Source organism: Cetorhinus maximus, chromosome 15 (assembly GCF_964194155.1).
Source record: "Cetorhinus maximus chromosome 15, sCetMax3.hap1.1, whole genome shotgun sequence".
NCBI lineage: Eukaryota > Metazoa > Chordata > Chondrichthyes > Lamniformes > Cetorhinidae > Cetorhinus > Cetorhinus maximus.
This window is the reverse complement of record NC_135893.1, coordinates 90,566,618-90,593,848: the sequence shown is the minus strand read 5'-3', so window position 1 is coordinate 90,593,848 and position 27,231 is coordinate 90,566,618. Positions and strand designations below refer to the sequence as shown.

The following is a 27,231-nucleotide window of genomic DNA, read 5'->3' as shown; positions in this document are numbered from 1 at the left end:
TTGGTTTACTGAATTTTAAATGACTTGACTGCACTTATTGTGCACCTCCTGTGAAAATTCCCCAGTGGAAGACCATGGAGGGAATCTTTGGCAGGTACCAAGCGGCTGTTAAGTTTATTCATTTACTGCCCCTTCTAGTAAAATGCACATCTGATATCCGGATGATTGGGTTTTAATTAATCTCAGAATAAATCTACAGCCATGAGTTAATTTCCAGGTTCCCTATTCAGTAAACAGGACCATCACTAACGGGACAAAATGAAGCCAGACTGCAAAGGTTAGTGAGCAATTGCCAATGAGCCCATAGTTAATAGTGACAGGAAAATTATGGCAAGTACTTACCCATATTCCAACAAACACGTTTAGCACAAAATATGCCACTATTACTATAATATCAGAGATGCTGAAGGACTGTGCAGAGAGGTAATAGCTGCCGGTTCTGTTCATCTCCATTGTTTCACTTGAGGTTGTGTCTGATGAAGCAAACTGTGACAGTGCGAACTTTGATTGTCAATGAAGTCACTGATTAACACAAGAAATCGAACATTAATCAAATGTTGCGCATTAACCCAATGAGCCATTGCAGTGGAGGTAGGTGCCATCTATGCGGTAATTGCATGTTTGCTCTTCAATTAAAAAAGCAAAGCCTTTTAATCACTGTGACAGGAATCCCCCTAAACACACAGAAAAGTGCATCACACCATTACCAAAACAGACTAAGAGTTTGCTTTTCACCCTTGATGCATCAGTTTCCAAGTGGCTGGCATTAACTATTAACTAAATAATACTTTCTAAATGTTTTGAATTTGTTCTTATCCTTGCAAGTTTTTTTTAAAAAAGGTTGCCACTCAGTAACATCAAAGGAAGCTTTCTTTTTCTCAGTTTCAATGGGGGCTCTGCACTAAAGAAGCGCAGTCTTTCCAGGTGGTGACCTACCTGTTGTGTGTTGTCAGTGCTTTCAATCTTTAGATTTCCAACATTAATTTTTTTTATCTCTAATACAGCAGCTGTACAACAATTAGTGTGCTATTCAGTAGAAACCCAACGCTATCACATTGTAGCTTGTCAACATGAGTCAATTACATGATCCTTCAGCTCATTCAACATAATGTCTTTGTAAATTAAAAGAACAGATCTATTAAGATCTAAAATCTGCTTTGCCTCGCTAATTTCATGAAGCAAGGTTACCTTTGGTAAATACAAAAGCAAAATACTGTGGATACTGCTTCGTATAGATTGGATGAATCAGTTGGAAAAGATAGCCTGGAAGATGAGTTCATAGAGTGCATTTGGACAATTCCTTAGAACAGCACATTCTAGTGCCAACCAGAGAGCTGTCTATGGTAGATCTGGCAATGTGCAATGAGACAGGATTAATTCATTACCTCATAGTAAAGGAGCCTCTAGTCAACAGTGATCACAACATGATGGAATTTCACTTTCAGTTTGAGGGTGAGAAGTGTGGGTCTAAGGCTAGAGTCTTAAACTTACATAAAGGCAATTACAAGGGCATAAGCACAAAGTTGGCTAAAGTGAACTGATATTCCTGAACTCTCAGGAAAGATATATTCCATTGAGAAAGAAAGATTTGATGAGAAGGATGCAGCATTCCTTAAGTAAGAAAGTTAAGGATAGTATCAAATTGAAAGAAAAAGCATACAGTACTGTGAAGATTAGTGGTAGGCCAGACGATTGGACAAACTTTTAGAAATCAGCAAAGATTAACTGAAGAAAATAAGGGGGTGGAAATTAGAGTATGAGAGAGAGAGCTAGCTAGAAATATAAAAATATAGTGACAGTTTCTACAAGTTCCTAAAAAGGAAAAGAGTAATTAAAGCGAGTGTTGGTCTCTTATAGGGTGACAATGGGGAATTAATGATAGGAAACATAGAAATGGCATTCAACAGGTACTTTATGTCTGTCTTCACTGTGAAAGGCTCAAAAAACCCAACAAGAATATGTGAAAAGCAAGAGGTATGAAGGAGGGAGGAACTTAAAACAATCCAATCACTAGGGAAAAGGTACTGGTAATTAGAACTAAAGGCTGACAAGGCCCCTGGACCAAATGGTTTTCTTAAAAGAAATGACTGCAGAGGTAGTAAATGCATTGGTTGTGATCTTCGAAAATTCCCTAGATTCTGAAAATGTTCCAGCAGATTGGAAAATCGCTAATGTAATATCTTTATTCAAGAAAGGAGGTAGACAGAAAGCAGAAAACTTTTTTTAATTCTATCACAGGGTGTGGGTGTCACTGGCTAGGCCAGCATTTATTGCCCAATCCTAATTGCCCTTCAGAAGGTGGTGGGTGAGCTGCCTTTTTGAACCGCTGCAGTCCATGTGGTGTAGGTACACCCACAGTGCTGTTAGGAAGGGAGTTCCAGGATTTTGACAGTGAAGGAACGGCGATATATTTCCAAATCTGGATGGTGTGTGTCTTGCAGGGGAACTTGCAGGTGGTGGTGTTCCCATGCATCCTTTCTTGCTATCGTACTTGTTCCATCTAGGTGTAGAGGTCAAGGCTTTAGAAGGTGCTATCGAAGGAGCCTTGATGAATTGCTGCAGTGCTGCTTATAGATGGTACACACTGCTGCCACTAAGCATCGGTGATGGAGGGATGAATATTTAAGGTAGTAGATGGGGTTTCAATCAAGTGGGCTGTTTTGTCTTGGATTGTGTCAAGCTTCCTGAGTGTTATTGGAGCTGCACTCATCCAGGCAAGCATACTCCTGACCTGAATCTTGCGGACTTGTAAACTAAATAGAGGGGTTGGGGGAGGGTTCTGGAAAGGGGATACATAGCCGTACAAAACAAAAGGACATGGCAGCCTTGTAGGGCAGCTATTTAGGTAATGATACCCAGAGTGTGACAGGAAGGGACATAATGTGCAAACATTAAAAAAACACCAGCAAATAGGGTTAAAAGGGTAAAAAGGCAAAATTAATGGCTCTTTACTTACATGCACTTAGTATTCAGAACAAAATTAATGAATGAACAACACAAATAGAGGTTAATGTGTATGATCTTATAGCCATTACGGAGATATAGTTACAAGGGGATCAAAGCTGGGAACTAAATATTCAAGGGTATGTGACTTTTCAAAAGGAAAGCTAGGAAGGAAAGGGTGGTGGGGTAGCTTTGTTAGTTTGAGATGGATTAAGTACGATAGCAAGAAAGGATCTTGGATCGGAAGACGTAGAATCCATATGGGTGCAGGTAAGAACTAACAAGGGGAAGAAGACACTGGTGGGAGTAGTCTATAGGCTCCTGAACATTAGCTATACTGTAGGACAGAAAATACATCAGGAGATAATGAGGGCATGTAAAAAAGGCAGTACATTAATCATGGGTGACTTTAATCTTCATGTAGATTGGGAAAATCAAATTGGCAGAGGTAGCCATGAGTAAGAATTCATAGACTGTATTCGGGACCATTTCTTAAAACAATACGTTGTGAATCCAACCAGGGATCAGGCTATTTTGGATCTGGTAATGTGTAATGAGGCAGGTTTAATAAATGATCTCAGAATAAAGGATCCCCTAGGAAACAGTGACCATAATATGGTAGAATTTAGCATTCGGTTTGAGAGTGAGAAACTTGGGTTGGGAACAACTGTGCTAAACTTAAATAAGGGTAATTACAAAGGAATGAGGGCAGAGTTGGCTGGGGTGGGCTAGGAAAGGAGTTTAGCAGAAAAGACGGTTGATGAACAATGGCAGACGTTTAAGGAAGTAGTTCATGACTCTCAACAAAGATATACCCCAGTGAGGAAGAAGGATTTAAGGAAGGGGATAAACCAGCCATGGTTAACCAAGAAAGTTAAGGACAGTGTCAAATTGAAAGAAAAAAACATACAATGTGGCAAAGATTAGTGGTAAGCCAGAGGATTGGGAGAGTTTTAAAAACCAAAAAAGATGAGCAAAAAACAATAAAGGGGAGAAAATAAACTTTGAAGGTAATATAAGGTTGCCTCTCATTCTTCTAAATTCCAATGAGTACAGGCCCTTAGCAAGTAATATAAAAACAGACAGTAAGATCTTATTTAAATATATAAAAAGGAAGAGAGAGGCCAACGTGAACATAGGCCCCTTAGAGAATGAGGCTGGGGAAATAATAATGGAGAACCAGGAAATGGCAGAGGAGTTGAATAAATACTTTGCTTCAGTCTTCACAGTAGAAGATACTAATAGGGTTCCAAAAATACTAAATAATCAAGGGGCAAAAGGGGGGAGGAAATAAATGCAATAACTATCACTAGAGAAGAAGTACTAGGTAAACTAATGGGGCTAAAGGCCGATAAGTCCCCTGTACTTGATGGGTTGCATCCTAGGATATTAAAGGAAATAATTACTGGGATAGTGAATGCACTGGTAGTAGTCTTCCAAGAATCTTTATATTCTGGAAACGTCCCAGAGGATTATTCAAAAGGGATGGAGACAAAAAACAGTTAACTATAGGCCAGTTAGCTTAACATCTGTCATTGGGAAAATGTTGGAGTCTATTATAAAGGATGTAATAGCAGAGCATTTGGAAATACATAATCTAATCGAGCAGAGTCAGCATGGCTTCATGAAGGCGAAATCGTGTCTAACAAATTTATTAGATTTCTTTGAGGAGGTAACTAGCAGAATAGATAAAGGGGAACCAGTAGACATAATATATTTGTATTTCCAAAAGGCGTTTGATAAGATACCACTAATAAGGATACTTAATAAGATAAGAGCCCATGGTGTTGGGGGTAATCTATTAGCATGGATAAGGGATTGGCTAACTAATGGAAGACAGAGAGTTGGGATAAGAGGGGCATTTTCAGGATGGCAACCTGTAACTAGTGAAATGCCACAGGGATCAGTGCTTGAGCCTCAATTATTTACAATATATATTAACGACTTAGATGAGGGAAGTGAATGTACTATCCCCAAGTTTGCGGATGACACAAAAATAGGTGGGAAGGCAAGTGGTGAGGATTACACAAGGAGCCTACAGACAGATATAGACAGGTTAAGTGATTGGGCAAAAACTTGGCAGATGGAATATAATGTGGGAAAATGTGAGGTTATGCACTTTAACAGGAAGAATAGAGGAGCTGAATATTATCTAAATGGAGAAAGACTGCAGAAGGCTGCAGCACAGAGGGATTTGGGAATCCTTGTGCATGAATCCCAAAAAGGCTAACCATACAAGTTCAGCAGGTAGTAGGGAAGGCAAATGAAATGTTGGCTTTTATTTCAAAGGGAATAGAGTATAAAAATGGGGAAGTCTTGCTAAAACTATACAAGGCACTAGTTAGACCACACCTAGAATACTGTGAACAATTTTGATCCACTTATATAAGGAAAGATATACTGGAATTGGAGGCAGTCCAGAGAAGGTTCACTAGGTTGATCCCGGGTATGGAGGGATTTTCTTATGAGGAGAGGTTGAGTAGGTTGGGCCTGTACTCATTGGAATTTAGAAGAATGAGAGGCAACCTTATCAAAACATATAAGATTCTTAGGGGCTTGGCAGGGTAGATGCTGAGAAGTTATTTCCCCTTGTGGGAGAGTCTAGGACCAGAGGGCATAATCTCAGAGTAAGGGGTCATCCATTTAAAGCAGGGATGAGGAGGACTTTTTTCTCTTGGAGGGTAGTCAATCTGTGGAATTCTTTACCGCAGAGGGCTGTAGAGGCTGGGTTGTTAAGTATATTCAAAGCTGAAATATATTTTTAATCAGTAAGGGAATCAAGGGTTATGGGGAAAAGGCAGGAAAGTGGAGTTGAGGATTCTCAGATCAGCCATGATCTCACTGAAGGGCGGAGCAGACTCGATGGGCCAAATGGCCTACTTCTGCTCCTACGTCTTATGGTCTTATAGATGGTGGACAGACTTTGGGGAGTCAGGAAGTGAATTACTCGCCGCAGAATTCCCAGCCTCTGACCTCTCGAAGCCACAGTACTTATATGGTTGGTCCAGTTCACTTTCCGGTCAATGGTAACCCCCAGGAGGGGGGTTTAGTGACGGTAATGCCATTGAATATCAAGGGGAGATGGTTAGATTCTTTCTTATTGAAGATGGTTACTGCCTGGCACTTGTGTGACATGAACGTTACTAGCTCAAGCATGAATATTGTCCAAGTCTTGTTGCATATGGGTACGAACTGCTTCAGTAGCTGAGTCATCGTGAATGGTGAACCTTACGCAATCATCAGTGAACAAACCCACTTCTGACCTTATGATGGAAGGAAGGTCATTGATTAAGCAGCTGAACCTGAAGGCCTAAGACAATATCCTGAGGAATTCTTGCAGTGACGTCCCGGGACTGAGATCATTGACCTCCAATAACCACAATCATCTTCCTTTGTGCTAGGTATGATTCCAACCAGTGGAGAGTTTCCCCCCTGATTCCTATTGACTCCAATTTTTCTAGGGCTCCTTGATGCCACACTCTGTCAAATGCTGCCTTGATGTCAAGGGCAGTCACTCTCATCTCACCTCTTGAGTCCAGCTCTTTTATCTATGTTTGGATTAAGGCTGTAATGAAGTCAGGAGCTGAGTTGCCCTGGCGGAACCCAAACTGAGTGTTAGTGAGCAGGTTACTGGTGAGCAAGTGCCACTTGATAACACTGCTGATGGCCTCTTCCATCACTTTTGCTGTAACCAGATGGAAGGCGTGAACTGGCTCCCCTCTATTCAACCTCCTCAGTTGGTCACGACAAAGGTTTACATTTCTTTTTTATGAGAATATGCCTTTACCAAATCAGAATTTATTTAACAATGAATGCAGTGAGCAATAAGGAAAAATCAAACAAGGCTTTCTTGAGTCAAAGAAAAAGCAAATATATTCATTACTAAACCAAAAGGAGAAAAATAATAAAAACACGAAGACACACATAGGTATCATAAATAAGGGAAGTTAGAGTCCAATGAAGAAAAAGTTAAAAATGTACGGTCAAGTGTCCTTTGATTGTCCTTGAGGCATAGATTTTTAAACCTTGTGGTTGATTTGGTTGAGCTGGTTCAGCAGTGCGGTCAGATGTAGAAGATGGTGCAATTAATACAAGATCTCAGTTGACTGGTAGATTTCTAGCAATGTTGGGTTCGGAACCAGTCAGATCGAGAGAGTGCGCAAGCTTTTAGCCTGTCTCTTCTACTGAAGTCTTTCTTGCAATCTCTCTGCAAAGTCTGTAGCCTGGCCTGTTATACTTCACCTATTTCTAAAGGGTTTTGGTTGGGTCAGTTTTTGGCAGCCATTGTTTCAATATCTAGCACTTTGCATTTTAAGGACTGTCCCTTAGACTGTGATGAGTTTCCATGGGTCTCCAAATTTTAGGAAATGTCCTTCTCTTCACACTCCCCTGAGGGCGTCATTTTCTTTTTCACCTTCGCCTTGGAAGGTGGCTGTGCATTTTTAAGTAGTTTATTTTGTCTCGTTTCTAATTGCAAAACTTCTAGACAGTTGAAAATTGGAAAGTCATATTTTCAAAAAAAAAGGGAAATAGCCTCGTGACACTTTGTCAATGATTGAGAGTAGACTGATGGTCAGTAATTGGCTGGGTTGGATTTGTCCTCCTTTTGGTGGACAGGACATGTCTGGGCAATTTTCCACATTGCCAGGTAGATGCCAGTGTTGTAGCCGTACTGGAACAGCTTGACCAGACATGCAACTAGCTCTAGAGCACAAGTTTTCAGCACTATTGCCGGAATATTGTCAGGGCCCATAGCCTTTGCAGCACCCAATGCCTTCAGCAGTTTCTTGATATCACATGGATTGAAACGAATTGGCTGAAGACTGCCATCTGTGATACTGGGGACATCCACTTAGCACTTTTGGCTGAAATGGTTGCATAACATAGGCCAGTTGGCCTGATGTCTCTCATAGGAAAATGCTAAAATACATTATTAAGGAAGTAACAGGAGGACATTTAGAAAATCATAATACAATCAGGCAGAGGCAACAAGGTTTTGTGAAAGGAACATATGGATTAGGAGCAGGAGTAGGTCACTCTGCCCCTCGAGCCTGCTCCACCATTCAATAAGATCATGGCTGATCTGATTGTAGCCTCCCGCCTTCCACCGATAACCTTTTACCCCCTTGCTTATCAAGAATCTATCTACCTCTGCCTGAAAAATATTCAAAGACTCTACTTGCACTGCCTTTTGAGCAAGAGAGTTCCAAAGACTCACGACCCTCAGAAAAAAAATTTCTCATCTCAGTCTTAAATGAGCGACCCCTTATTTTTAAACAGTGACCAAGGGAGATTGTGTTTGACAAATGTATTAGAGTTCTTTGAGGAAGTAACAAGCAAGATGGATAAAGAGGAACCTGTAGATGTGGTGTAATTGGATTTCCAAAAGGCATTTGATAAAGTGTCACATCAAAGAGTTCATGGTGTAGGTGGTAACATATTAGTATGAATAGAGGATTGGTTAGCTAAAAGGAAGCAGAGATTTGGGATAAATGGGTCATTTTCAGGTTGGCAAGCTGTTACTAATGGACTTCCACAGGGATCAGTGCTGGGGCCTCAATTATTTTACAACTTATATCAATGACTTGGATGAAGGGACCAAATGTATGGTAACTAAATTTGCCAATGACACCAAGTAGAAAAGTAAGTTGTTAAGAGGAGGTAAAGGGACTTGGGTTGAGTGAGCAAATTTGGCAGATGGAGGAAAGATGTGAACTTGTCCACTTTGGCAGGAAGAATAGAAAAGCAGTATATTACTTGAATGGAGAGAGACTGCAGAACTCTTACGGTATAGAGGAATCTGGGTGGCCCAGTACATGAATTACAAAGTAGGTATTCAGGTACAACAAGTGATTAGGAAGACAAATAGAATGTTGGTGCTTACTGCAAGAAGAATCAAGTAGGGAAATGTTGCTGGACCTGTACAGGCCTCAGTTAGATTGAGACTGCATCTGGAGTACTATGTACATGTTTTATATCTTTTCTTAAGTAAGGAGACCATTGTGTTAGCAGTTCAGAATATTCCCTCACTTCACATCCCTCGGAGGAAGGGATTCACTTGAGGAAAGCTTGGACAGGTTGGGCCTATACCCATTGGAGTTCAGGAAGTGAGAGGTGATCTTATTGAAACATAAAATTCCGAGTAGACTAGACAGGGTAGGTGTTGGGAGGACATTTCCCCTTATTGGGGAATCTAGAACTAGGGAACAGAGTTCAAAGGTTAGGGGTCACTCATTTCAGACTGCGATGAGGGTTTTTATTTTTCTCTTGAGGATCTGTGGAATTGTCTTCCCCAGAAAGCAGAGGAGGCTGGGTCATTGAGTTAGAAAGATTTTTGATCAACAAGAGAGTCAAGAGTTATGGGGGAAGACAGGAAAGTGGAGTTAAGGCCATAATCAGATCAGCCACGGTGTTATCAAATGGCAGAGCAGGCTGGAGGGGCTGAATGGCCTACTCCTGCTCCTAATTCTTGGGTTGATGTTTTATTGTTGATGCTATAAGTCTGAATAAAACAGTGCTGGAAATACTCAATAGGTCAGGCAGCATCTGTGGAGAGAGAAACAGAGTTAATGGGCTGGGTTCCATGGACTTCGGGACCCCAATGTCAGCACCAATTCCTGCCCATGGCCCTGTCATTGAGGCATGGAATCTTGGGCTACAATGGCCTCTGGTCCCAGCAGCAGGAATGCATCAAGGAGGCTCCCCTCTATTTTCCTGGTCCCACACTCCACCACTAAACCCATCATCACTAGCCCAGGAAAGTTCAGCCCAATTTTCAGGTTGATGACCTTCCATTAGAACTGGAAAAAGTGAGAGATGTAACAAGTTTTAGGCAAGTACAGACAAAGGGGAAATGGGGGAAGGACAAACTGAAAGGTCCATGATAAAAGAGTGGAAGGCAGGAGATTTAAAGACAAAAGAGATGATGCAAGGCAAAAAGTGATGGTGACGGGGCAAGTAAAGAAACAAAAGATGGGTCTAGAAGAAGCATAAATATAAAAAGCTTCTTTGCACAACACCTCTGTTCAATCTGCAGTCAGAATGCATACAGCAAAGAGGCCATTCCACCCATTGAGCCTATGCTGGCTCTCTGCAAAAGCAATTTGGCTAGTTCCACTCCCCTCCCCTGTAACCATGCAAATTATCTCCTTTCAGGTGCTCACCCAGTTCCCCTTTGAAAGTGATGGTTGAATCTGACTTCACCACTCTTATGCAATGTATTCCAGATCCTAACCAATCGCTGTGTAAAAATGGTTTTCCTCATTTTCGTTACTTCTTTTGTAGTTCACCTTATATTGGTGTTCTCAACCGTTCCACCAATAGTAATGGTTTCTCTTCCACCAATAGTAATGGTTTCTCTCCATCTATTGTCGAGACCCCTCATAATTTTGAGCAGCTCCATCAAATCTCCTCTTGATCTTTTCTTCTAAACAACAACCTCAATCTACCCACATAACTCAAGTCCCTCTTCCTGGGAAATATTCTTGTAAATCTTTTCTTCACCCTCTCTAAAGCCTTCATGTGGGTCCTAAAGTGTGGTGCCCAGAATTGATCGTGAGCTTCCTGGCACCTGACATTCTAATTCACCACTCCACCCTCTGTCTTTGGCCTCCTGAATTGTTCCAATAAAGCTCAAGAAACAGCACCTCATCTTTCAATTAGGCAAGTTACAATCTTTTGGAATCAACATTAAGATTAACAATTTCACAGCGTAACCTCTGGTCCCAATTTTTAAAAAAAGTTCTTTTTGGATGGCAGTTGTGATGCTGCTTCTCCCATTTACACCTCCTCTGGACCCATTTTTTTGTTTCTTTACTTGTCTCATTACAATCTTTGTGCCTTCCACCATCACCTCTTTTGTTACTTAATATTTCCTGCCTTCCATCTGACCACGGACACCATTGTTCTTTTCCCTCTACCCCCTTGCCCTGCCTCTGTAGTTGCTTAAAGCCTGTTATACCACTAACTTTTCCAGCTCTGATACGAGGTCATTGATCTTGAAACATTAACTTGAAACATTTTCTCTCCACAGATGCTGCTTGATATGCTGGGTATTTCCAAAATTTCCTGTTTCTATTCCCTTCAGTAAATGTTCTGTCTCATTTGCCACTAAGACATACAGACCAAGAGAATCCTAGAGTCTATGGTGAGTTGAGAGCTCTGTTGCTGTGCAGGAGTTTAGGCATTTACCTCAGGTGTTTTTTAAATTTATGAATAGGGAATATAGCAGAGAATGGAAGTCAGATAACTGCAAATCAGGCATGGGTGTAGTGTGCCTCTACCCTCTAGAGTTTAATACTCCAACACTGCACATACCGATGTAGAAGTACCCAGGGGAATTTGCCGCTTAAAGGGGCATGAAATCTATTTTACGTCAAAAACAATTTGAAACATTGTAATGACCGACACTGTTGATTCTTCCGGGTCCTCTGCCCCCCTTATTTAGTCTCTTCAGTTGCCTTGTTTTTGACAGAATTATTCACAGGAAGATCCCTACTTCAGGTCCAGAAAGCTGGAGGTGTGTAAAGATAGTGAAAATCAATGTAAAAGTAGATATCAGTAAGAACTCCTTCATTCAAAAGATAAAATATTTAAAATAAGGTGCTCAACAGGGAATTAGAAACAAAATCTGTTCGGGGGTAGGGGAAGAAAGAGGACAGAGAGTGGGTCATTCAAAATATGATAGCGCGCAATGATGAGGCTACAAGAGACATGAACTTTAAATTTATTTCCCATCCATGACTTTTATCAGTTTAAAAGAGATTTTGGGTTTTGAAATGCTGAACATATATAGGGAACAATAGTCTGAGTCACCTCCCATTTGCTATAGATTAAAACTATGTTATGTCAGTCAGTATGCAAACAGCATAACATCCTGCCATCTGGTCACTTTACAGTAAGACAAGATTAATGGAAAACGTGTTATGCTTACCAAAGCCTGAATTGTGCTCAGCTAAGTTAAAAATGTAACAAAGTACCTCTTATCAGTAAACAGCTCTCTAAAAGGATCAAGCACCAAGAAATACATTTGTCAGGTGAGACAAATGGAAGAAAACAAGGACTTCTAATCTACAATAAGCAGCACTTGGACAAATGGTTAGGTGAAATGGTCAGCTATTAATACTGGGGATTCTTCATAACTTTAATTCAGAAAAGGGACAATTTAGCACAAGATTGTTGTATGCACTATGTGGTTTGCACTTAGTTTGGTGCTTAATTATGTTAATCTTAATTAATTTGGCAAGCTCAAAAATACCCAAAAAGGTAGGTTGAAAGAGACCATGAGCAAGTATAAAACATTTAATACTAGTCCCTCTTTACGGTAAGGGTGGCTTTGTTGACAGAAAAATTTGAGGCAAGATCTTTAACTACTGTAAAGGTTGCACGAGTAAGAGTTCAGTTATGATTTTAAAAAAAGGCAAAAAGAATTGGGCGGCAGCCTACTTGGCACGACAGAGGAACAAATAAGGATATTTTTGAATTATGTATAATGAAATGTTAGCTATAACCAGAATGCAGTTGTAGCTGAAATCCAATTTTTAGATCCAGTGCTACAGCGGAGAGATCATTAATGAATCTTCACATGTACAATTCACTTTAATGAAGTCACCACTTTTCCAGCTTTTTTTTATATATAAAAGGCCATTACAGTTTGCATTGATAAGCATAAAAATGATTCAAATGTTTGAAAAATCTCAGGAGCTGAAAACTATATACACACCAAGCACATTATTCCAATCTTTGAATAAAACTCAAGCACAAAAATCCTGTTAATCATTTTCCAAAATTTTCACAACATAAAATCTTATATATGTATATATTTAAAAAAATACCCTCACACATTGCAATTTTTTTCAAACTTTAATCAATTTTGTTACACTTCAGCTAAATGCTATACTTACAAATGGTTACCAATATTCCATGGAAACACGGCCCAGTGACCTTTGTAAAGCAACCGATGGTCAGGTGCACAGAAATTCTTAGCAATAGTTTCAAGTGTTTTGCAGACCTTTGCACAACTACATAACACTCAGGTTTCTATTTTAAACATACAAACATGGTCAATGAAACAAAAAATCTGAAAAAAATAAATTAAAAGCATACATCTCTCCTATTAAAGCTTTCTTTTTAGATTTTATCATAACTGTGTTGGCGAGAGACGAAGCATTATGTAAGACCACTGTCCTTTTACTTCAGGGACCTTGGCGTTGATTTTGCCCAGGCTCAAAGGCAAAATCTCTCTTCAAGCAGATGTTATCAGTCCTACATAAAAAGAATATGAACAACCTCAATTCGTTTTCCAGCAAGGTCCCATTGCAAACCGTCATTGAAAAAACACTCAGCAGCAGTAATTTACTGTCCATTTGTGTTTTTAATTTTGAATTTTTGCTTAAGACAGTGGGGTAGTAATCACATCAGTGAAACTGAATGGGTATGAAAGCACTCAAAGAATATACACAGCTGAAATGAAGATTTTAAACTCTTGCATCAGTGACCATCGCTACTGATGTTAACACAGCTCTATCAGCAATGGTTCTGCAAGTCCTTCCAGCCAGTTTCGCTGATAAGAATGCTAGAATTACATATAAAACAAAGTCCAATTTAAAGGGGTGGGAAAATGGGATAGTGATGATAAAACCCGCTCTTTAAATTGACACATTTTGCACAGATCAAGTAATAAATAAACAAAATCAAGCAATTAAAATGTCAAGTAATGGCCGTGCTCAACTCCTCCTGTTGCCAATTACTTAATATCACAATTTTTAAAATTGTCATGCCAGTCAATATATACGTTTCACTACTGAATACATTAATCAGCTGATTTGTATATTGGGAATCAAATTATAAAAGACGATAAATTATGCAACATTCAAGTTTCCCACACACGAAAATCACCCTAGTTTCTCATGATATTCTCGGCTCTTATTCCAGAATTCCATCACAGCAATACAATGACCAGATATTTTTTCCTCCAAGAAGAATGCTTGCTAAATGTATGATCAACTGCAGACAATGCAAGTTAACACACAAACAGGACATTTATAAAACTGGTTCAGGGCACAGTTGGTGAAGCACTCAATCTATTAGAAAGCCAGGGAAACGTTCTGGTTTTGGATTCTCTTGAGATGGAGACATTACTAAGCTGTACATGACGGGAGCAGGGGTGTCTTTGGTGCGATCCCTGGGGTCCACTCTTCAGTAACGTTACCTCAAATACACACAAAAAGTCTACCTGCCTCAATGATCACTTGACCATTAATCAGGAAACCTTCCTGAAGTTTAAAGAAAAAAAACAGAACACACAGTAAAAAGTTACTTTCAAAAGATGGCTAATTTCAGCTGCACAATTGCGCATGACATTTTATAATCATGTATCCCTTCATTACATTTAGTGCATTCATATTAAAAAATGTATTTTACTATCAATTTGCAACTTATTTCTATTTGATTTTCAATTTTGAACCACAAACATCCATCTACCTTCAGGAAATCTTGTTTGTTTAGAGATCCTTTGTGAAAAGAATATTGTTCAGGAGTTTGGGATTCAACCAAAGTGATTTTTCAAAAGTTTAAATTGCAAAGGAGAAAACCCAAAGAGAAACATGCAACCCCCAGCCAAAAATTTGTCTCATGCAAAAATGGGGGGGGGTGGGAGGTGATGGGGAAGAAATTAAGGATTTCGCTCAACATAGGTTAAAGCAAGGCAGATTGGAATACTTTTTAATTTCCTCTTGAAGTAAATTCCACAAAAAACTTTCCGAGATTCAGCAAAAACAACTGATGGCCAGGTAACCTCCTCCAAGCTCAAGACAAGCAAAATATTTCCAGATATGGAGTTGAAAAATATTGTACTACAATTGAAATGAAAAGGATTGGGTTCAACGTTAGTCCCTTTCACCAAAGCTATTGAGAATTGTATGAGCTATGGAAAGTTCCTAGCACGCCTATTTTAAAAATGAAAGTCTGCCAAGAGGTAGTCACTTACAAACTTCAAAGAAAAAGTGTATGAACATACAGGTTAGTGCGCGCACAATTTTCTGAGTCATTTTCTAAAACACAGAAGCCAGACATGAATCTCTTTCAATCTGGTGAAAAGCAAACCCAAGAGCAGATGACAATAAACACAGCAAGGTGCCCAAATACATGCCAGCATTCCCAGTTTTAATATTCAACCCAAAACTCAAATCATCAATAGCATGAGCTGCTTAAATCAGGTGGAAAGGTCAATTAACAGCTAGATAAGCTTTCTGCATTTATTGATATAATAAAGGAGCTCCTGTGGTGTTGCTTGTGGCGAGTTGGAGGATTCGCTATGTTAAAGGACATTAGTGGTATACCACAATACATAATTTATCATCAACTATCTAGTGGAATTGGTTTCTCTTCAAGGACAAAAAAGTCTAATTTTTCTAAACAGATCCTGAGGTCAATTAGATGCCACTTCCTCTGATAAGATATCCTGAAGCCAATTAGAGGATGACCCCAGAATGTTTTTTGCTATGGATACAGCTGGTTGTAAAGCCCTAGCTTCCCTCAGTCAGAAATATCTACAAAGATGGTTGCCTTTTCTGTTTTGTTTTTTTGATTTGTTTTGTGCCTATAAAGAAGTGGCACACTTCCAGTCTGAAAGGTTTCTAAAATATATCACCCTGCATTGGTAACACAAACACTGCCTTTCCCATTATGTAATAGCAACAACTACTAGTTTTAAATCCTCCAGAGGATGGTGCTGTTACCTTAAGAATAATGAGGCAAGAATGCCTGTTAGTCTTACTTGCTCAAAAGATGGTACTGCAATGTCAGCCTGTTACAACAAACACAGGTAAAAGACATACCTGTCGCTCCGAATAAAGGCGAGCAAGGTCACAGGAGATTCTTTATTATTAACAGAAGTGCCAATGGCTACCAAACCATCTATATACAGAAGAAATACAAAGTCTATGACTTACAAGTTGCTGGGGAGACAAATTATGTATTTGTAGAAGGACATACCATCCCAGAACTCCCTCAGCTTTAAGTAGAATGAGGCAGGGAGGAGACACACACATTAAAATGGGACAGATAGAGACAGGTGTTCAAAGGGCTTTAAAAGGCAAGCCAGCTTCTGATCAACCAAGTAGCGAGTGACACAAGTAGCAGGCTCCTGATCTATCTACATGTTACCAGAAGCCCAGGGCAGCATACTCTCATTTTAGCTCAATTGGAAACTAGCAAAGGATCCAGAAAATAAAGCATCCTGCTTCTGTTTGCTGAGGTGCATTTGGCCAATCAAACACAGCTCTCCATTGTGCTCTGGATAACAGGTGAAAGCTGACTATAATCCACATATTTAGGAATCTCTTTCCAGAATGGTTGATGTAGAAATTGGGGGGGGGGGGGTGTGTGTGTGTGTGTGTGTGTGGAATCCTTATGTAATACTGGGAAGTCCTGAGGTTGAGGTCAGGATTTATTTTTCGGCTGGAATTGGCTGTTTAAGTAAACTCAATACTAGAGTCTACATTATGTGTTACAAATATAATGTCAACAAGCAATCACATCGCAGAAAAACACCAATATCTACTCCTGCTTAGTTACAGCTTCACTTAAGCTGTACGGCCCTACAATTTTAATATATAAAATTTTCATCCTACAGTTTAAATTATCTGTTACATCTCAAAAAAGATGGCACCGCGCTCTGTGTTGCTTATGTTTATATCTGTATGTTTACACCTGTAAATCAGTCAGTCCCTTCCATGTGGTCTTGCAGTCTTTGCAAACCATGGAATAAGATTACAACAATTACAGCATCAATCACAGCGTCACCCAAAAATTCCCTTCAGAATGTTTAATCTTCAAAAAGCTGGAAATCTATTAATTGGTTACCACCATGCCAACATGAGTGATAATCTTTTCTTCAGATGCTGACTGATGGGCTGTGCTGTAATTTATTATGACCGGTGGATCAAGTGCTTCTTGACTAAGTTACACATTCACTGAAGCAGACCAGCACAAATATAAAATAGTATTAAGCTAATTGATTCTCTTATTTTGTGAATCTTAACAGGTCAAGAGCAGGCAGTTCACAAAATGTTATTTATATTCTTACAGGGGAGGACCCTCAGTACATGATGAATGAGTGTAAATTATATGGCAATCTGACGTTTATAAAAAGGAGGACAATCCGAAGCTATCGCACTAATATGAGGGAGCACAAAGGGCAAACAGCAATCTAAAGTCAAAAGTAACCAAGCACATATTAGACTAAATGCACTGATGTTGTGTTGATTTATGAACTGGTGTCTAGACTTGTTTGAGCACAAAACTACTGACATTTTTTCCATCTCAAACCCACAAAGTTAATACTTTCTGAATACTCCAGCACAAATTAAATAGCTATTATTTTTAATGGTGCTACAGATTTTACAGGAAGTGTGGCTTCTTTTCATATGAATGATCCAGACTATAAGCTAGGAAACAAAAATATTTTGGAAAAAATGTTTAAAAACTCCCAACATGGCTTAGTGGGTTAATACATCATGTACAGTGGAATTTAACAATAAAGATCAATAAGCTTGCTGATTTATCCATGGTTTCCGCAAAGTTTCCTGACCCTGTACACAGTACAGCATCACAATTGTTCCCAGTGTCCTTGGGCTACAGAGTGAAGGTAGGAAGTATAACAAGCTTTCCCACTTTTAGCTGCTATCCAGTATACGTCTATGTGCATCTACAGTTCCTACATAGCAGAGCATCTGACTCTGTTGTGTCCCCCAGGGCCAGATAAAACAGATGCCACTTTAGGCACACAACAACTACTTGAGGACCATGTTAGTTGTAGAACCGCATTCCTTCAGAAAAAGCAGCACAAAACATGAATTTCATCAGGATAATCTGCGGGTGAATGGGGAGACGTTTTGTTACAAGATTTTTTTCCCAAAAAACGTTAAAGGCCTTTTTTTTAAAAAAAAGGGTCGAGTAGACCCATTGAAATTGAAATTTTATTCCTTACGCAGAAAAAGGAAATACCAAGCGATTCCATTTAGTTCTTCAACTAATTCACCATGCGTAATATTGATACATTTACTTTAAAAAAAGTTCCAGTTTATACATATTAAAAAGTATTTGCATTTATATAACGCCTTTCATGACTGCAGGACATCCTAAAGCACTTTACATCAATAAAGAACTTTTGAAGTGTAGTCAAGTTATAAATGTAGGAAATTAGCACAATCCAGGTTGGCTATTTCACGTGTTTATGTTTATTACTCTTTATTGTGCTGCCATCTCAGCCTGGAGCAGATTATCTTCGAGAGCAAAAATGTAGTTACGATATGCAAAACACAGTACAATACTCCTAAATACAAAAGCAATTAAAACAGAGGGATTTTGGTCATACTTCTGAGCTTACAAAACAGCAAGGAAATCTGAAGTATCATATAGGTAAGTCTTCATATTCAGCATTGTTTCCTAAAAATTCACTTTACAAAGTTGGCCTCTTTTTATAGAAACTTAAGGTTTTGCACCAGTGAATCACGACACTTCCTTGCCATGTTAAGTAAAGGTACACTTCGAGTTGGCCTTAGGGAACACCATTTCAATCATCCATACCAATATTTCGGAATAGATATGACATTGATTCACCATTGTGGATTCTTCGAATGGCCTCAGACAAGATCATGCTGATGTCAACGGTCTTTATTTTGTGGCACTGGAGTTTCTGGATTTCATGCGGGATTGTATTGGTTACTACCACCTGCAGAAGAGCAACGTATATGATCAACGGGAAAATGCCAACTCAATGCAAGAACTCTGCCAATAATTTAACAAGTCTGCACTGTTGAACAGCTAATTACAATTAGGAATTGCTATTTTTCTGTAACAAATGGAACTTGAGGCGCTTTGCATTTTACAATACAGGTTGAATTATAACTTCCTTACAAGTAATACAGAAAACAATCTATAAATACTTAACTCAATATCGTGAACTACCAATCAGCAGACTTCAGTTACCTCATCAATTGCTGATTCTTCTATCAACCTGGGCGCATCAGACGACAAAAGACCATGGGTTGCCATTACATAGATTTTGTAAGCTCCCCTCTCCTTCAACGTATCTGCAGCTGCTAAAAAGCTATCAACGTCATCAATTATGTCATCCTGTCAAAAATTCAAATTAAAAAATGATCCATCAGTAATCCTACTTCAAGAAAATAAATGCCTAATTCTTGAACCGCAGAAGCAATGGGAACAAAGCAGCTTTGTTTATGGAGCACAAAATGACATCCCATTGGTGGCCAGAAATTCAACAAGTATCTGTAAACCATCTCATTCCAGGTTTATGTTTATATTTCCTGAGCTGCATTACAGCAGTATACCCAAAAGCAAATGCAGTTTAGTGTACAATAATAGACTAATCCAATACCACATTTGTCAATACAAGCCTTTTCACTTCTGTCGTAATAGAAGCTATCTTAACCAAAGGTTTGCAATGTGGCAATAGATGACAATCATCCTAAAAGGGATCAAGCTAGATCCATTACATTGTGGACACCCAGGCAACAGTCTCCAACTTTCCAGAAAGTCATTCTCCATCATTAGCTGGGTATGACAGACAGCAAAATGATGTTATATGTAGGCTTGTGGTACAGTGTTTTTTCCCCCAAATCAAGTTAAAATGAAGTACATGAGTCTCTTCTTACAGAGCTTCTTAGAGGAAGGATGATACAACACACTGTTCTTTCAACTCCTGGTTTAAGATGAGATTTAAATTAATCACAAACTGATGATTCAAGACCAGTATATTCAAAGTGGGATCCACAAGACCACTAGATTTCTGTATCTATAGACTATTCTTTTTCTATACACCAAAACAGTGCTATTGTTTGCATAACATGTCTTCTTTAAGGTATTTCAAACATTAGCACAGGGGGTGTCCAGATCCTGACACAGAACAATTTGAAAATAACTGACAAAAGAAGTGAAAGTAGTTTGGAACAACATTAACACAAGTATTTTGCAGGAAACACCAGGGCACAAAGCAGCTGGTCATTTGGCACCAATGCTAAAAATGACCGATACAGGAAATTGCAAAATGTAGCTCTGAAGCAGTAGATATAGATGCTTGAGATTAAGGTTATTGTAAACTGCTGCAGCACAGTAGGAACTTCATTTTACAGGATTTATTGGTTAAAGATTCATATGATCTCTGTTGAAATGAGTATTGAATAGTGAGTTCAAAGTTAATTTACAAGCTAAATAGACAGTCTGCCAATTTTCAGGCATTAAATTAATTTGATAGTAGACAATCTTTGGATTGCAATTCAATCACAAGATTCCAATTAGTTTTTGTTTAAAACTCCCCAGGCTATTCTTCTCTTTCATACTTCTCCTCCCCTCACTAAATTATTTATGAGTGATTACAAGCAGCACTGATCGTTCCATAACACAAAAAAGGCCATTTAATTTGCAGAAAATTTAGATGATTTCAAGAATGGTCAGCATTAAAAAAAACACTGAACATTCTATTCCCCTTCGCTCTATCAGTGAAAACTGAACATGCTATTCCCCTCTGCTCTCAGTGAAGTCAAACAACTTTAAAGGAGAAAGATACTGATAATTAACTTAATAGGATGAAAATCCAATTATAATTTTATTGGTTTGGCAATGCAGAACAACTTCGTTTTCTTGCCAACTTAGAATAATGAACACATGGACCTCATTGGCTCAGTGCCAGTTCATAGTGAAGTCTGTTTATTTACAAAGAAGCATGATGAATTAGAGGCTTCACCACCAAACTTCTAGCTTGAAATCAAATTAATGAAGTGCATGTTTCTCATGAAATGCAATAAAATGTGACTGAATGGCTAGCCTCTTTTACAACTATAAAATTCTTCCTCAGAATTCCTCTGAGTGAAGAAGTTCCCCCTAATGTTCCCCCTAAACCTTTCCCCTTTCACCCTAAAGCCATGTCCTCTCGTGTTTATCTCTCCTAATCTAAGTGTAATCCCCTTGTAACAAACTATAACATTCATATGCCCTTCTAATTACATGCTGTATCTGCATACTAACTTTTTGTGATGTACCAGGACACCCAGATCCCACTGTACCTCAGAGTTCTGTAATCTCTCTCCATTGAAATAATATGCTGCTTTTCTATTCTTCCTGCCAAAGCGGGCAATTTCACATTTTCCCACCATCTGCCAAATTTTTTCCCACTCACATAACCTATGTCCCTTTGCAGATTCCTTATGTTCTCTTCACGTCTTACTTTCTTATCTTTGTATCAGCAGCAAATTTAGCAACCATACATTCGGTCCCTTCATCCAAATCATTGATATAAATTATAAATAGTTGAGGCCCCAGCACTGAGCCCTGTGGCACTCCACTCCTCACATCTTGCCAACTGTAAAATAACCCATTCATGCCTACACCCTTTTTAACTATAGCTAATCAATGAGAGAAATCGATTTTTTAGAAATATTTTTGGAAAATATGTCATTCTGTGGAAAAGGGTGTGTGTGTGTGTGTGCACGCGCGCGCATATGTAGGATTTAATTAATCTGGGCAGAGATTAATAGGAGACATGTTATTCAGAGGGTTTAAAACATGAAAGGGATAGAGGCGTTAGGTTAAGGTGCAAGTAAATGGGTTAGATCTAACATTTGCATTTTTAGATAAGTTGAGAGTTTGTTTGAATACCAAAGGGAGTCAGAGGTATCAAGAAACATGTTTGCAGCTTGCAGGAGTTACATAGGTAAATAGAAGGGGGGATATTATATTGACCTAAAAGCAAAGACAAGATGGTGACAGGAAAGATTTTATATTTGGAAGGATTTGAGTTTCAAAGATGTGAAAACAATGGAATCCGAGATGAAAGGGGAAAAAAGATATTTTAGAGTTTCTGTTGAGCTGTTGTGATATAGCTGTTTGAGCAGCTGGAGCTGGGAAGGAATGCAGTTTGAATCAACCATCCAGTCAAGCCAGAAAAGTCCTGGGCTGCAAAAGGCAGTTTTATTCTGAAGTTTGGTTTTCCACAGCAGAGTAGAAGCAAGTTACAGGTCATGTGGTTTGCCTTCATTGAAGTTACAGCAGTTTGCCTTGGGTAATATTACTGGATTTTGTATAGTTAAATATCTATAAGGGTTCCAGGTTGCCTGGAAGGTGTTCACTTGTGCGTCTGACCAAGCAGAGAGTTTTTCTGCAGGAATGTTTGTAAGACTAACCTTAATTATGCAACTGTAATCTTGTGTGCTTAAGTTTTCTTTTATTCTTGTTAATAAAACTTTCACTTAATTTTTAAAATCCCAAAAGTGTTACTGGACCTCTTACTGCTGAGACTGGTACGCCATTTTCTCCTTTTCAGAATACGAAAAAAAAAAGGGTATGGACCTTAAGCCAAGTTTACCTCTGGGATTTGGTGCGCAGCAATTAACACTGGCTGTGGTCATAACACCAATTCTTTATCCATGATAATACATTACCCCCTACACCATGAGCTCTTATTTTGCATGATAACCTTTGATGTGGCATCTTGTCAAAATGATGTGGCATTTTGTCAAATGCCTTCTAGCAATTTAAGTACAGCATAGTGAATAGTTTAGATGCATTTAAGGGGAAGCTAGACAAGGCTATGAAAAAGGGAATAGAGATTTACAATGACCAATTTAGATAAGGAAGATGGGAGGCGGCTCAAGTGGAGCATAAACACTGGCATGGACTGGTTGAGCCAAATGGCCTGTTGCTGTGCTGTATATCCTATGTAAAAACTGCTTTTAAAAAAGTTAATTTGTTTTACTATCTTATATTTTCAGCAAAACTCAATGTACTTCTTGAAAAGCAGAAAATACATTTCCTTCCTAGTACCTTCAAAGTAAAGCATTCCTAATTATGCACAGTTTTCATGTTTTATAAAGACTTTCGAGAGCCAACTCACCACAATAATAGCTATTCTTCCTCCTACATCTCCAACGACTGTGATTGGAGGTTTTTCCTTTGGAATGGCCACTGATGAGGAAAAATGAAGTCAAAATAATTACACCTGTTGCACTGCATAAGCTTATTTCAATAGACCTATGCAATCCAGTCATATCAAACAAACACTCACTGTCAATTACGGAGTAGCTTCTGCAGCCACAAACTTGGCAACTAAAAATATGATTTATGAAGTATAATTAGTAAGTAAAAGCACCAAAGCCTTTAATTCTTCACATCCAATCAACACCGTTGTACAGTTACCAATATGGCCTGGTGGTATCCGCATTCAAAATTTTCAGATATCAAGAACCTGGCCTCAAATAATATTCCTAAACTACTTTTTAAAATAGAATAATGGAGCTTTATTTCAGCACTCAATTTGCTTAACAAAAATAGCAAGGCACGTGTCACTGTAGACCTACTAGGGATTTCCAGACTGGGGTGTATGGCTGCTGCATTTTTCACTGTAGGTGGCGAATGTCGGCCATCTACTAAATCTGACTCTGCATCTTGCACTTCACCATGAATCACTGCAATTCCTAAACGTAACCGCTCAGCAAAAGACTGTGCTCTGAAACAGAACAGAAAAAGCCTCTAAGAAACAGACCTGCAACAAAAAATCTCTTGCTTGTAACATTACACTGTAGAGCAGTGTCTGCTTTGAATGCAATATATCCAATTTAAAATTAATGTGAGTTAGAAACATTGAAGGAACAAGGAAAACATTGTCGCATTTGCTAGGATTTCAGTGGAAACTCAATTACTGTGACCTTGTAACATATCACCGTCACTGTCTCTGGGTCAAAATCCTGGAACACCCTCCCTAACAGCACCATAGGTGTACCTACACCACAACAACTGCAGCGATTCAAGGTGGTGGCTCACCACAACCTTATCAAGGACAATTAGAGATAGGCAATAAATGCAGGCCTGGTTATCAATGCTCACATCCTACAAATGGATTTTAAAAAATCCCGATCCTGGCACACACCTTTTGGCAGATGCTGGGGACTTTGCAACAATCACCGCATTTCTGTAATCTGGGATCTGCACAATGAGAAAGGGAGAGAGAGAGAGAGAGAGAGTCAAGTATGCATTCCTCAACAAACCCTTACATACAGTGATACATACCATCAGCATTATTTGATACTCAACTCATATCACATTATAACCATTGTTTAATATTTTAAAACCAGCATAGATCTATTACAGAGAGGTACATGCTGTAAATGTTGGGATTTAGTTACTGGGTTTCATTTCTTTGGAAGTGTAATTAAAAAAAAATGAAACCAACACATCTGTTAATATCGTATCAAAAGCACACCCGATCCTTGCATTTGTATTGCGTTACGCATATCTGGTCAGTGCTGCTTGTACTGTTAAGCTATGGTAGAAATAATAATTAGCTTTATTTTTGCTTAACACAACAGATTTAAAAATTTGTATTAGAATCCAACAACCCTGTAATGTGCTTTTCATGAAAGAGATGTTTTCATAAACTACATTATACAGAATAGCAACATGCCATTTTTCTAGTTACATCACTTTCTCAAGCAGTTCTTCTCTCTCATCCCCATTTCTACTACCTTAGTTGCTAATACCTAAACAACAGTCTGGGTTAAATAGATAGTTTAAAATAAACTCTTGTATAGATATTTGTATATACAGTATAACACCCACCATTTTCTTCTATCACTGCTTAGAGACCAATACTGGTGGGTCTTGGAACTGGGTTGGCAAGTAGCAAAAGGTTCTGAGCAATGCTACACAATAATACATTTTGTAATCAAGTAAGCACTGCCATCCATGTTGCTACACTACACTTAAAGGCTAATTTTAAAAACAGCACAGTTCCTATGTTAAACTATGTTAATATCATACTAATGCTATTCAAAGTAGCTCTCAATATCCAAATCAGTATGAACCACTGGTGAGTTTAAGTTCTTTCAAAGTATAGCACTGAGCAGTACGTAAATTCTTAAAACAAGATAGGGAAGCCTCCGCATCTTTATTTCAGCAACTCAAATACTGAGGCAAGTAACTGTAGTTTAATATTTATTTGGTGACAGCCAACTGTGCTCATTTCTCATCTCTGAAAACAATGCATTGTCATTCAATAACTCCATTAACCTCACCTCTTCTTGAATGTACTGTAACAGGAATGGGGACGCTCGCAGGTTATCAACTGGAATATTGAAAAATCCTTGGATTTCTTTCTGATGCAAATCCATTGTAATCAAGTGAGTCAAGCCTGAGGAGAGTGTGGAAATAAATACAAAATCTGCAACAGCAACTCAAGTTCTTATGCACTTGGTGTCCTAGCAGCAGCAGCAGCAATCAAATCACATAAGCAAACTAACTTACTAAGGCAGGATAGTAACCCCAAGTATTTTTCATGTGCCTTAAAACTGCATGCTTTAATTAAGGTCTTGTTTCCTGAATAAGGTTCATTCACCTCATGCCTCAAATGAGACAGCCTCCTTCACCAGGAATGGGAAATGACTGGACACTGTTACACTTTCAAAAAATTTTAGTTTCTGAAATGCAACCCCCCTCACCTCAGTCTACATGTTCAAAATACCCCTAGTGAGAAACACTGGGAACAAGATAAATCTGGGAGAAAAAAAACCTCGAAAAAACATATGATGCATATTTGTGTTCCATTTATTCTCAGCAAACTTAAAAGCACAATGGTGCCAAAAATGCTCAAGATAATATAATGATTTGAAGATCAATGTGGCCAGTTTGTATACGGAAGCTATAGTGATTCAACAAGGTGATGAGGGCTCATGTGGAATAAGCTTCCACTTTAACCATTTGTTGAATTCAATAGATTCACAATACACTATGATGCAGTAACCTACATCAGTAAACTAAATTGCACTTAACCTTATTGGCATATAATCGCAGAACTGCAAAGAGTCCACATTTTCTCAGAACCTTTCACCAACGCTTGAGATTTGTATGAAATATTAGATCAGTCAATTAAGTATTAACTCTTAAAACATTCCCCAAAGTACCTCAGCGTATGTCTGAAATTTTAACAATGACTAAACCTTTCAAAATTGCTAAGACGCAACAAACCACAAGCTGTTCAAATTTATTTTTGAAATAGATCATGGTTGTGAAACTTAGTGAGAAGTAAGATATTGAAAAACTAACTACAGCCAATTTTATGCCTATTGCAATGTGACTACACAGATTTCCACTGCACTCAGCATTATTTCAGAAAGAGATGCTAAACAGGATTAATCAGGGTTCTGATGAACAGTTAGCAGCCAGAAATATTAACTCTGTTTCCCGCCACAGATGCTGCCTGATCTGAGTATTTCTAGCATTTTGTTTTATTTCAGATTTCCAGTATCTGCACTATTTTGCTTTTCTAATTGGAAGCAATTAGGTGCCATTGTCATCTTAAAAGCGTTTTTGGGCTTCCATGGCAACTACATTACATCATCTTAAACTTCCAGGTCTTCTGTTTTGGATATAGATGTATCAGCAACTAAATAGACTGCTGACAGTACTCACTAAGTAGCGTCTCAACACATCCAATATTTAGGCAGGTGGATAAACAAGTAGAGATTTGAAACAGCAGATTCTTATTCACCTCGTACAGAAAAAGCCATTCAGCCCATTAAATCTGCACCAACATTTTCTCCACCAGTCACCTAGTCTAATCAAACTATCACACTTTTTCCAGCAATAATTTTTTTTAAAGGTTTGTGTCACCAAATTCTAATCAATCAGTATGAAACTCCCTTGCAATGCTTTAAAATTTGAATTAGGGCAAGGTTCAAAAATGTCAACCCCTCCCTCCCCCACCTTTTATTTGCAAATTAACTAAAACAGAAAGCTTTGATGCATTAGGAAAGATGGCATATATAAACATATATTTCAATGACTTGTAACCATCATTATTCCCCAGCTAATAGCTCACTCAGTTGGACGGAGGTGGTATTAGAATTCCCCACATAAGCTTCAGATCTGAACAAGAACATCTCTTCCATTCTCAAACATCCACCCCGGAGCTTGCGGGGTGGCATGGATAAAGTTGACTACTTGCCCAAAAGCTTTGTGACTCGCAAAGAAAAACCTGATTGTAAAATTTAGAACATAGAGACAGTCTCAATGCCCTAGCCATGAATAAGCCAGGATATTTATTTTACTGACTCCCCGTAACATACCTAAATAGCATCAGCCTTGACTCAGTGGTAGCTCTCTCACCAAACCAGAAGACTGGACATTCAATCCCCACTCTAGGATTTCAGCACATAACCTAGGTTGACACATCAGTGTAGCACAGAGATTACTGCATTGATGGAAGTGTCATCTTTC

The 27,231-nt window shown here is 38.7% G+C and overlaps 2 protein-coding genes across 11 annotated transcripts in view; both read right to left on the bottom strand.

Annotated features, from left to right (window-relative positions):
- Positions 1 to 1,308, bottom strand: part of slc5a10 (solute carrier family 5 member 10) — a 128,088-nt gene extending 126,780 nt beyond the window's left edge. For both annotated transcript variants that reach the window (XM_078558941.1, XM_078558942.1), the window contains exons 1-2: positions 1,189 to 1,308; positions 343 to 522 (exon numbers count right to left, since the gene is read on the bottom strand). In XM_078558941.1, the coding sequence (XP_078415067.1) occupies positions 343 to 453 (111 nt within the window). In that variant the 5' untranslated portion in view covers positions 454 to 522; positions 1,189 to 1,308. The remainder of the gene's footprint in view (positions 1 to 342; positions 523 to 1,188) is intronic.
- A 15-nt stretch (positions 1,309 to 1,323) lies between these two features.
- prpsap2 (phosphoribosyl pyrophosphate synthetase-associated protein 2) overlaps positions 1,324 to 27,231 on the bottom strand; it is a 46,742-nt gene continuing 20,834 nt past the window's right edge. For 5 of the 9 annotated variants that reach the window (XM_078558958.1, XM_078558953.1, XM_078558952.1 and 2 more), the window contains 6 exons: positions 25,032 to 25,147; positions 23,888 to 23,943; positions 23,319 to 23,467; positions 22,856 to 22,926; positions 18,934 to 19,080; positions 17,908 to 18,676 (listed from right to left, as the gene is read on the bottom strand). In XM_078558958.1, coding sequence (XP_078415084.1) covers positions 18,518 to 18,676; positions 18,934 to 19,080; positions 22,856 to 22,926; positions 23,319 to 23,467; positions 23,888 to 23,943; positions 25,032 to 25,147 — 698 coding nt within the window. In that variant the 3' untranslated portion in view covers positions 17,908 to 18,517. Of the gene's footprint in view, positions 1,350 to 12,529; positions 13,207 to 13,295; positions 14,217 to 17,907; positions 18,677 to 18,933; positions 19,081 to 22,855; positions 22,927 to 23,318; positions 23,468 to 23,887; positions 23,944 to 25,031; positions 25,148 to 27,231 lie in introns of those variants that run through there. The other 4 variants (XM_078558957.1, XM_078558954.1, XM_078558956.1 and 1 more) reach the window with 3 other exon arrangements.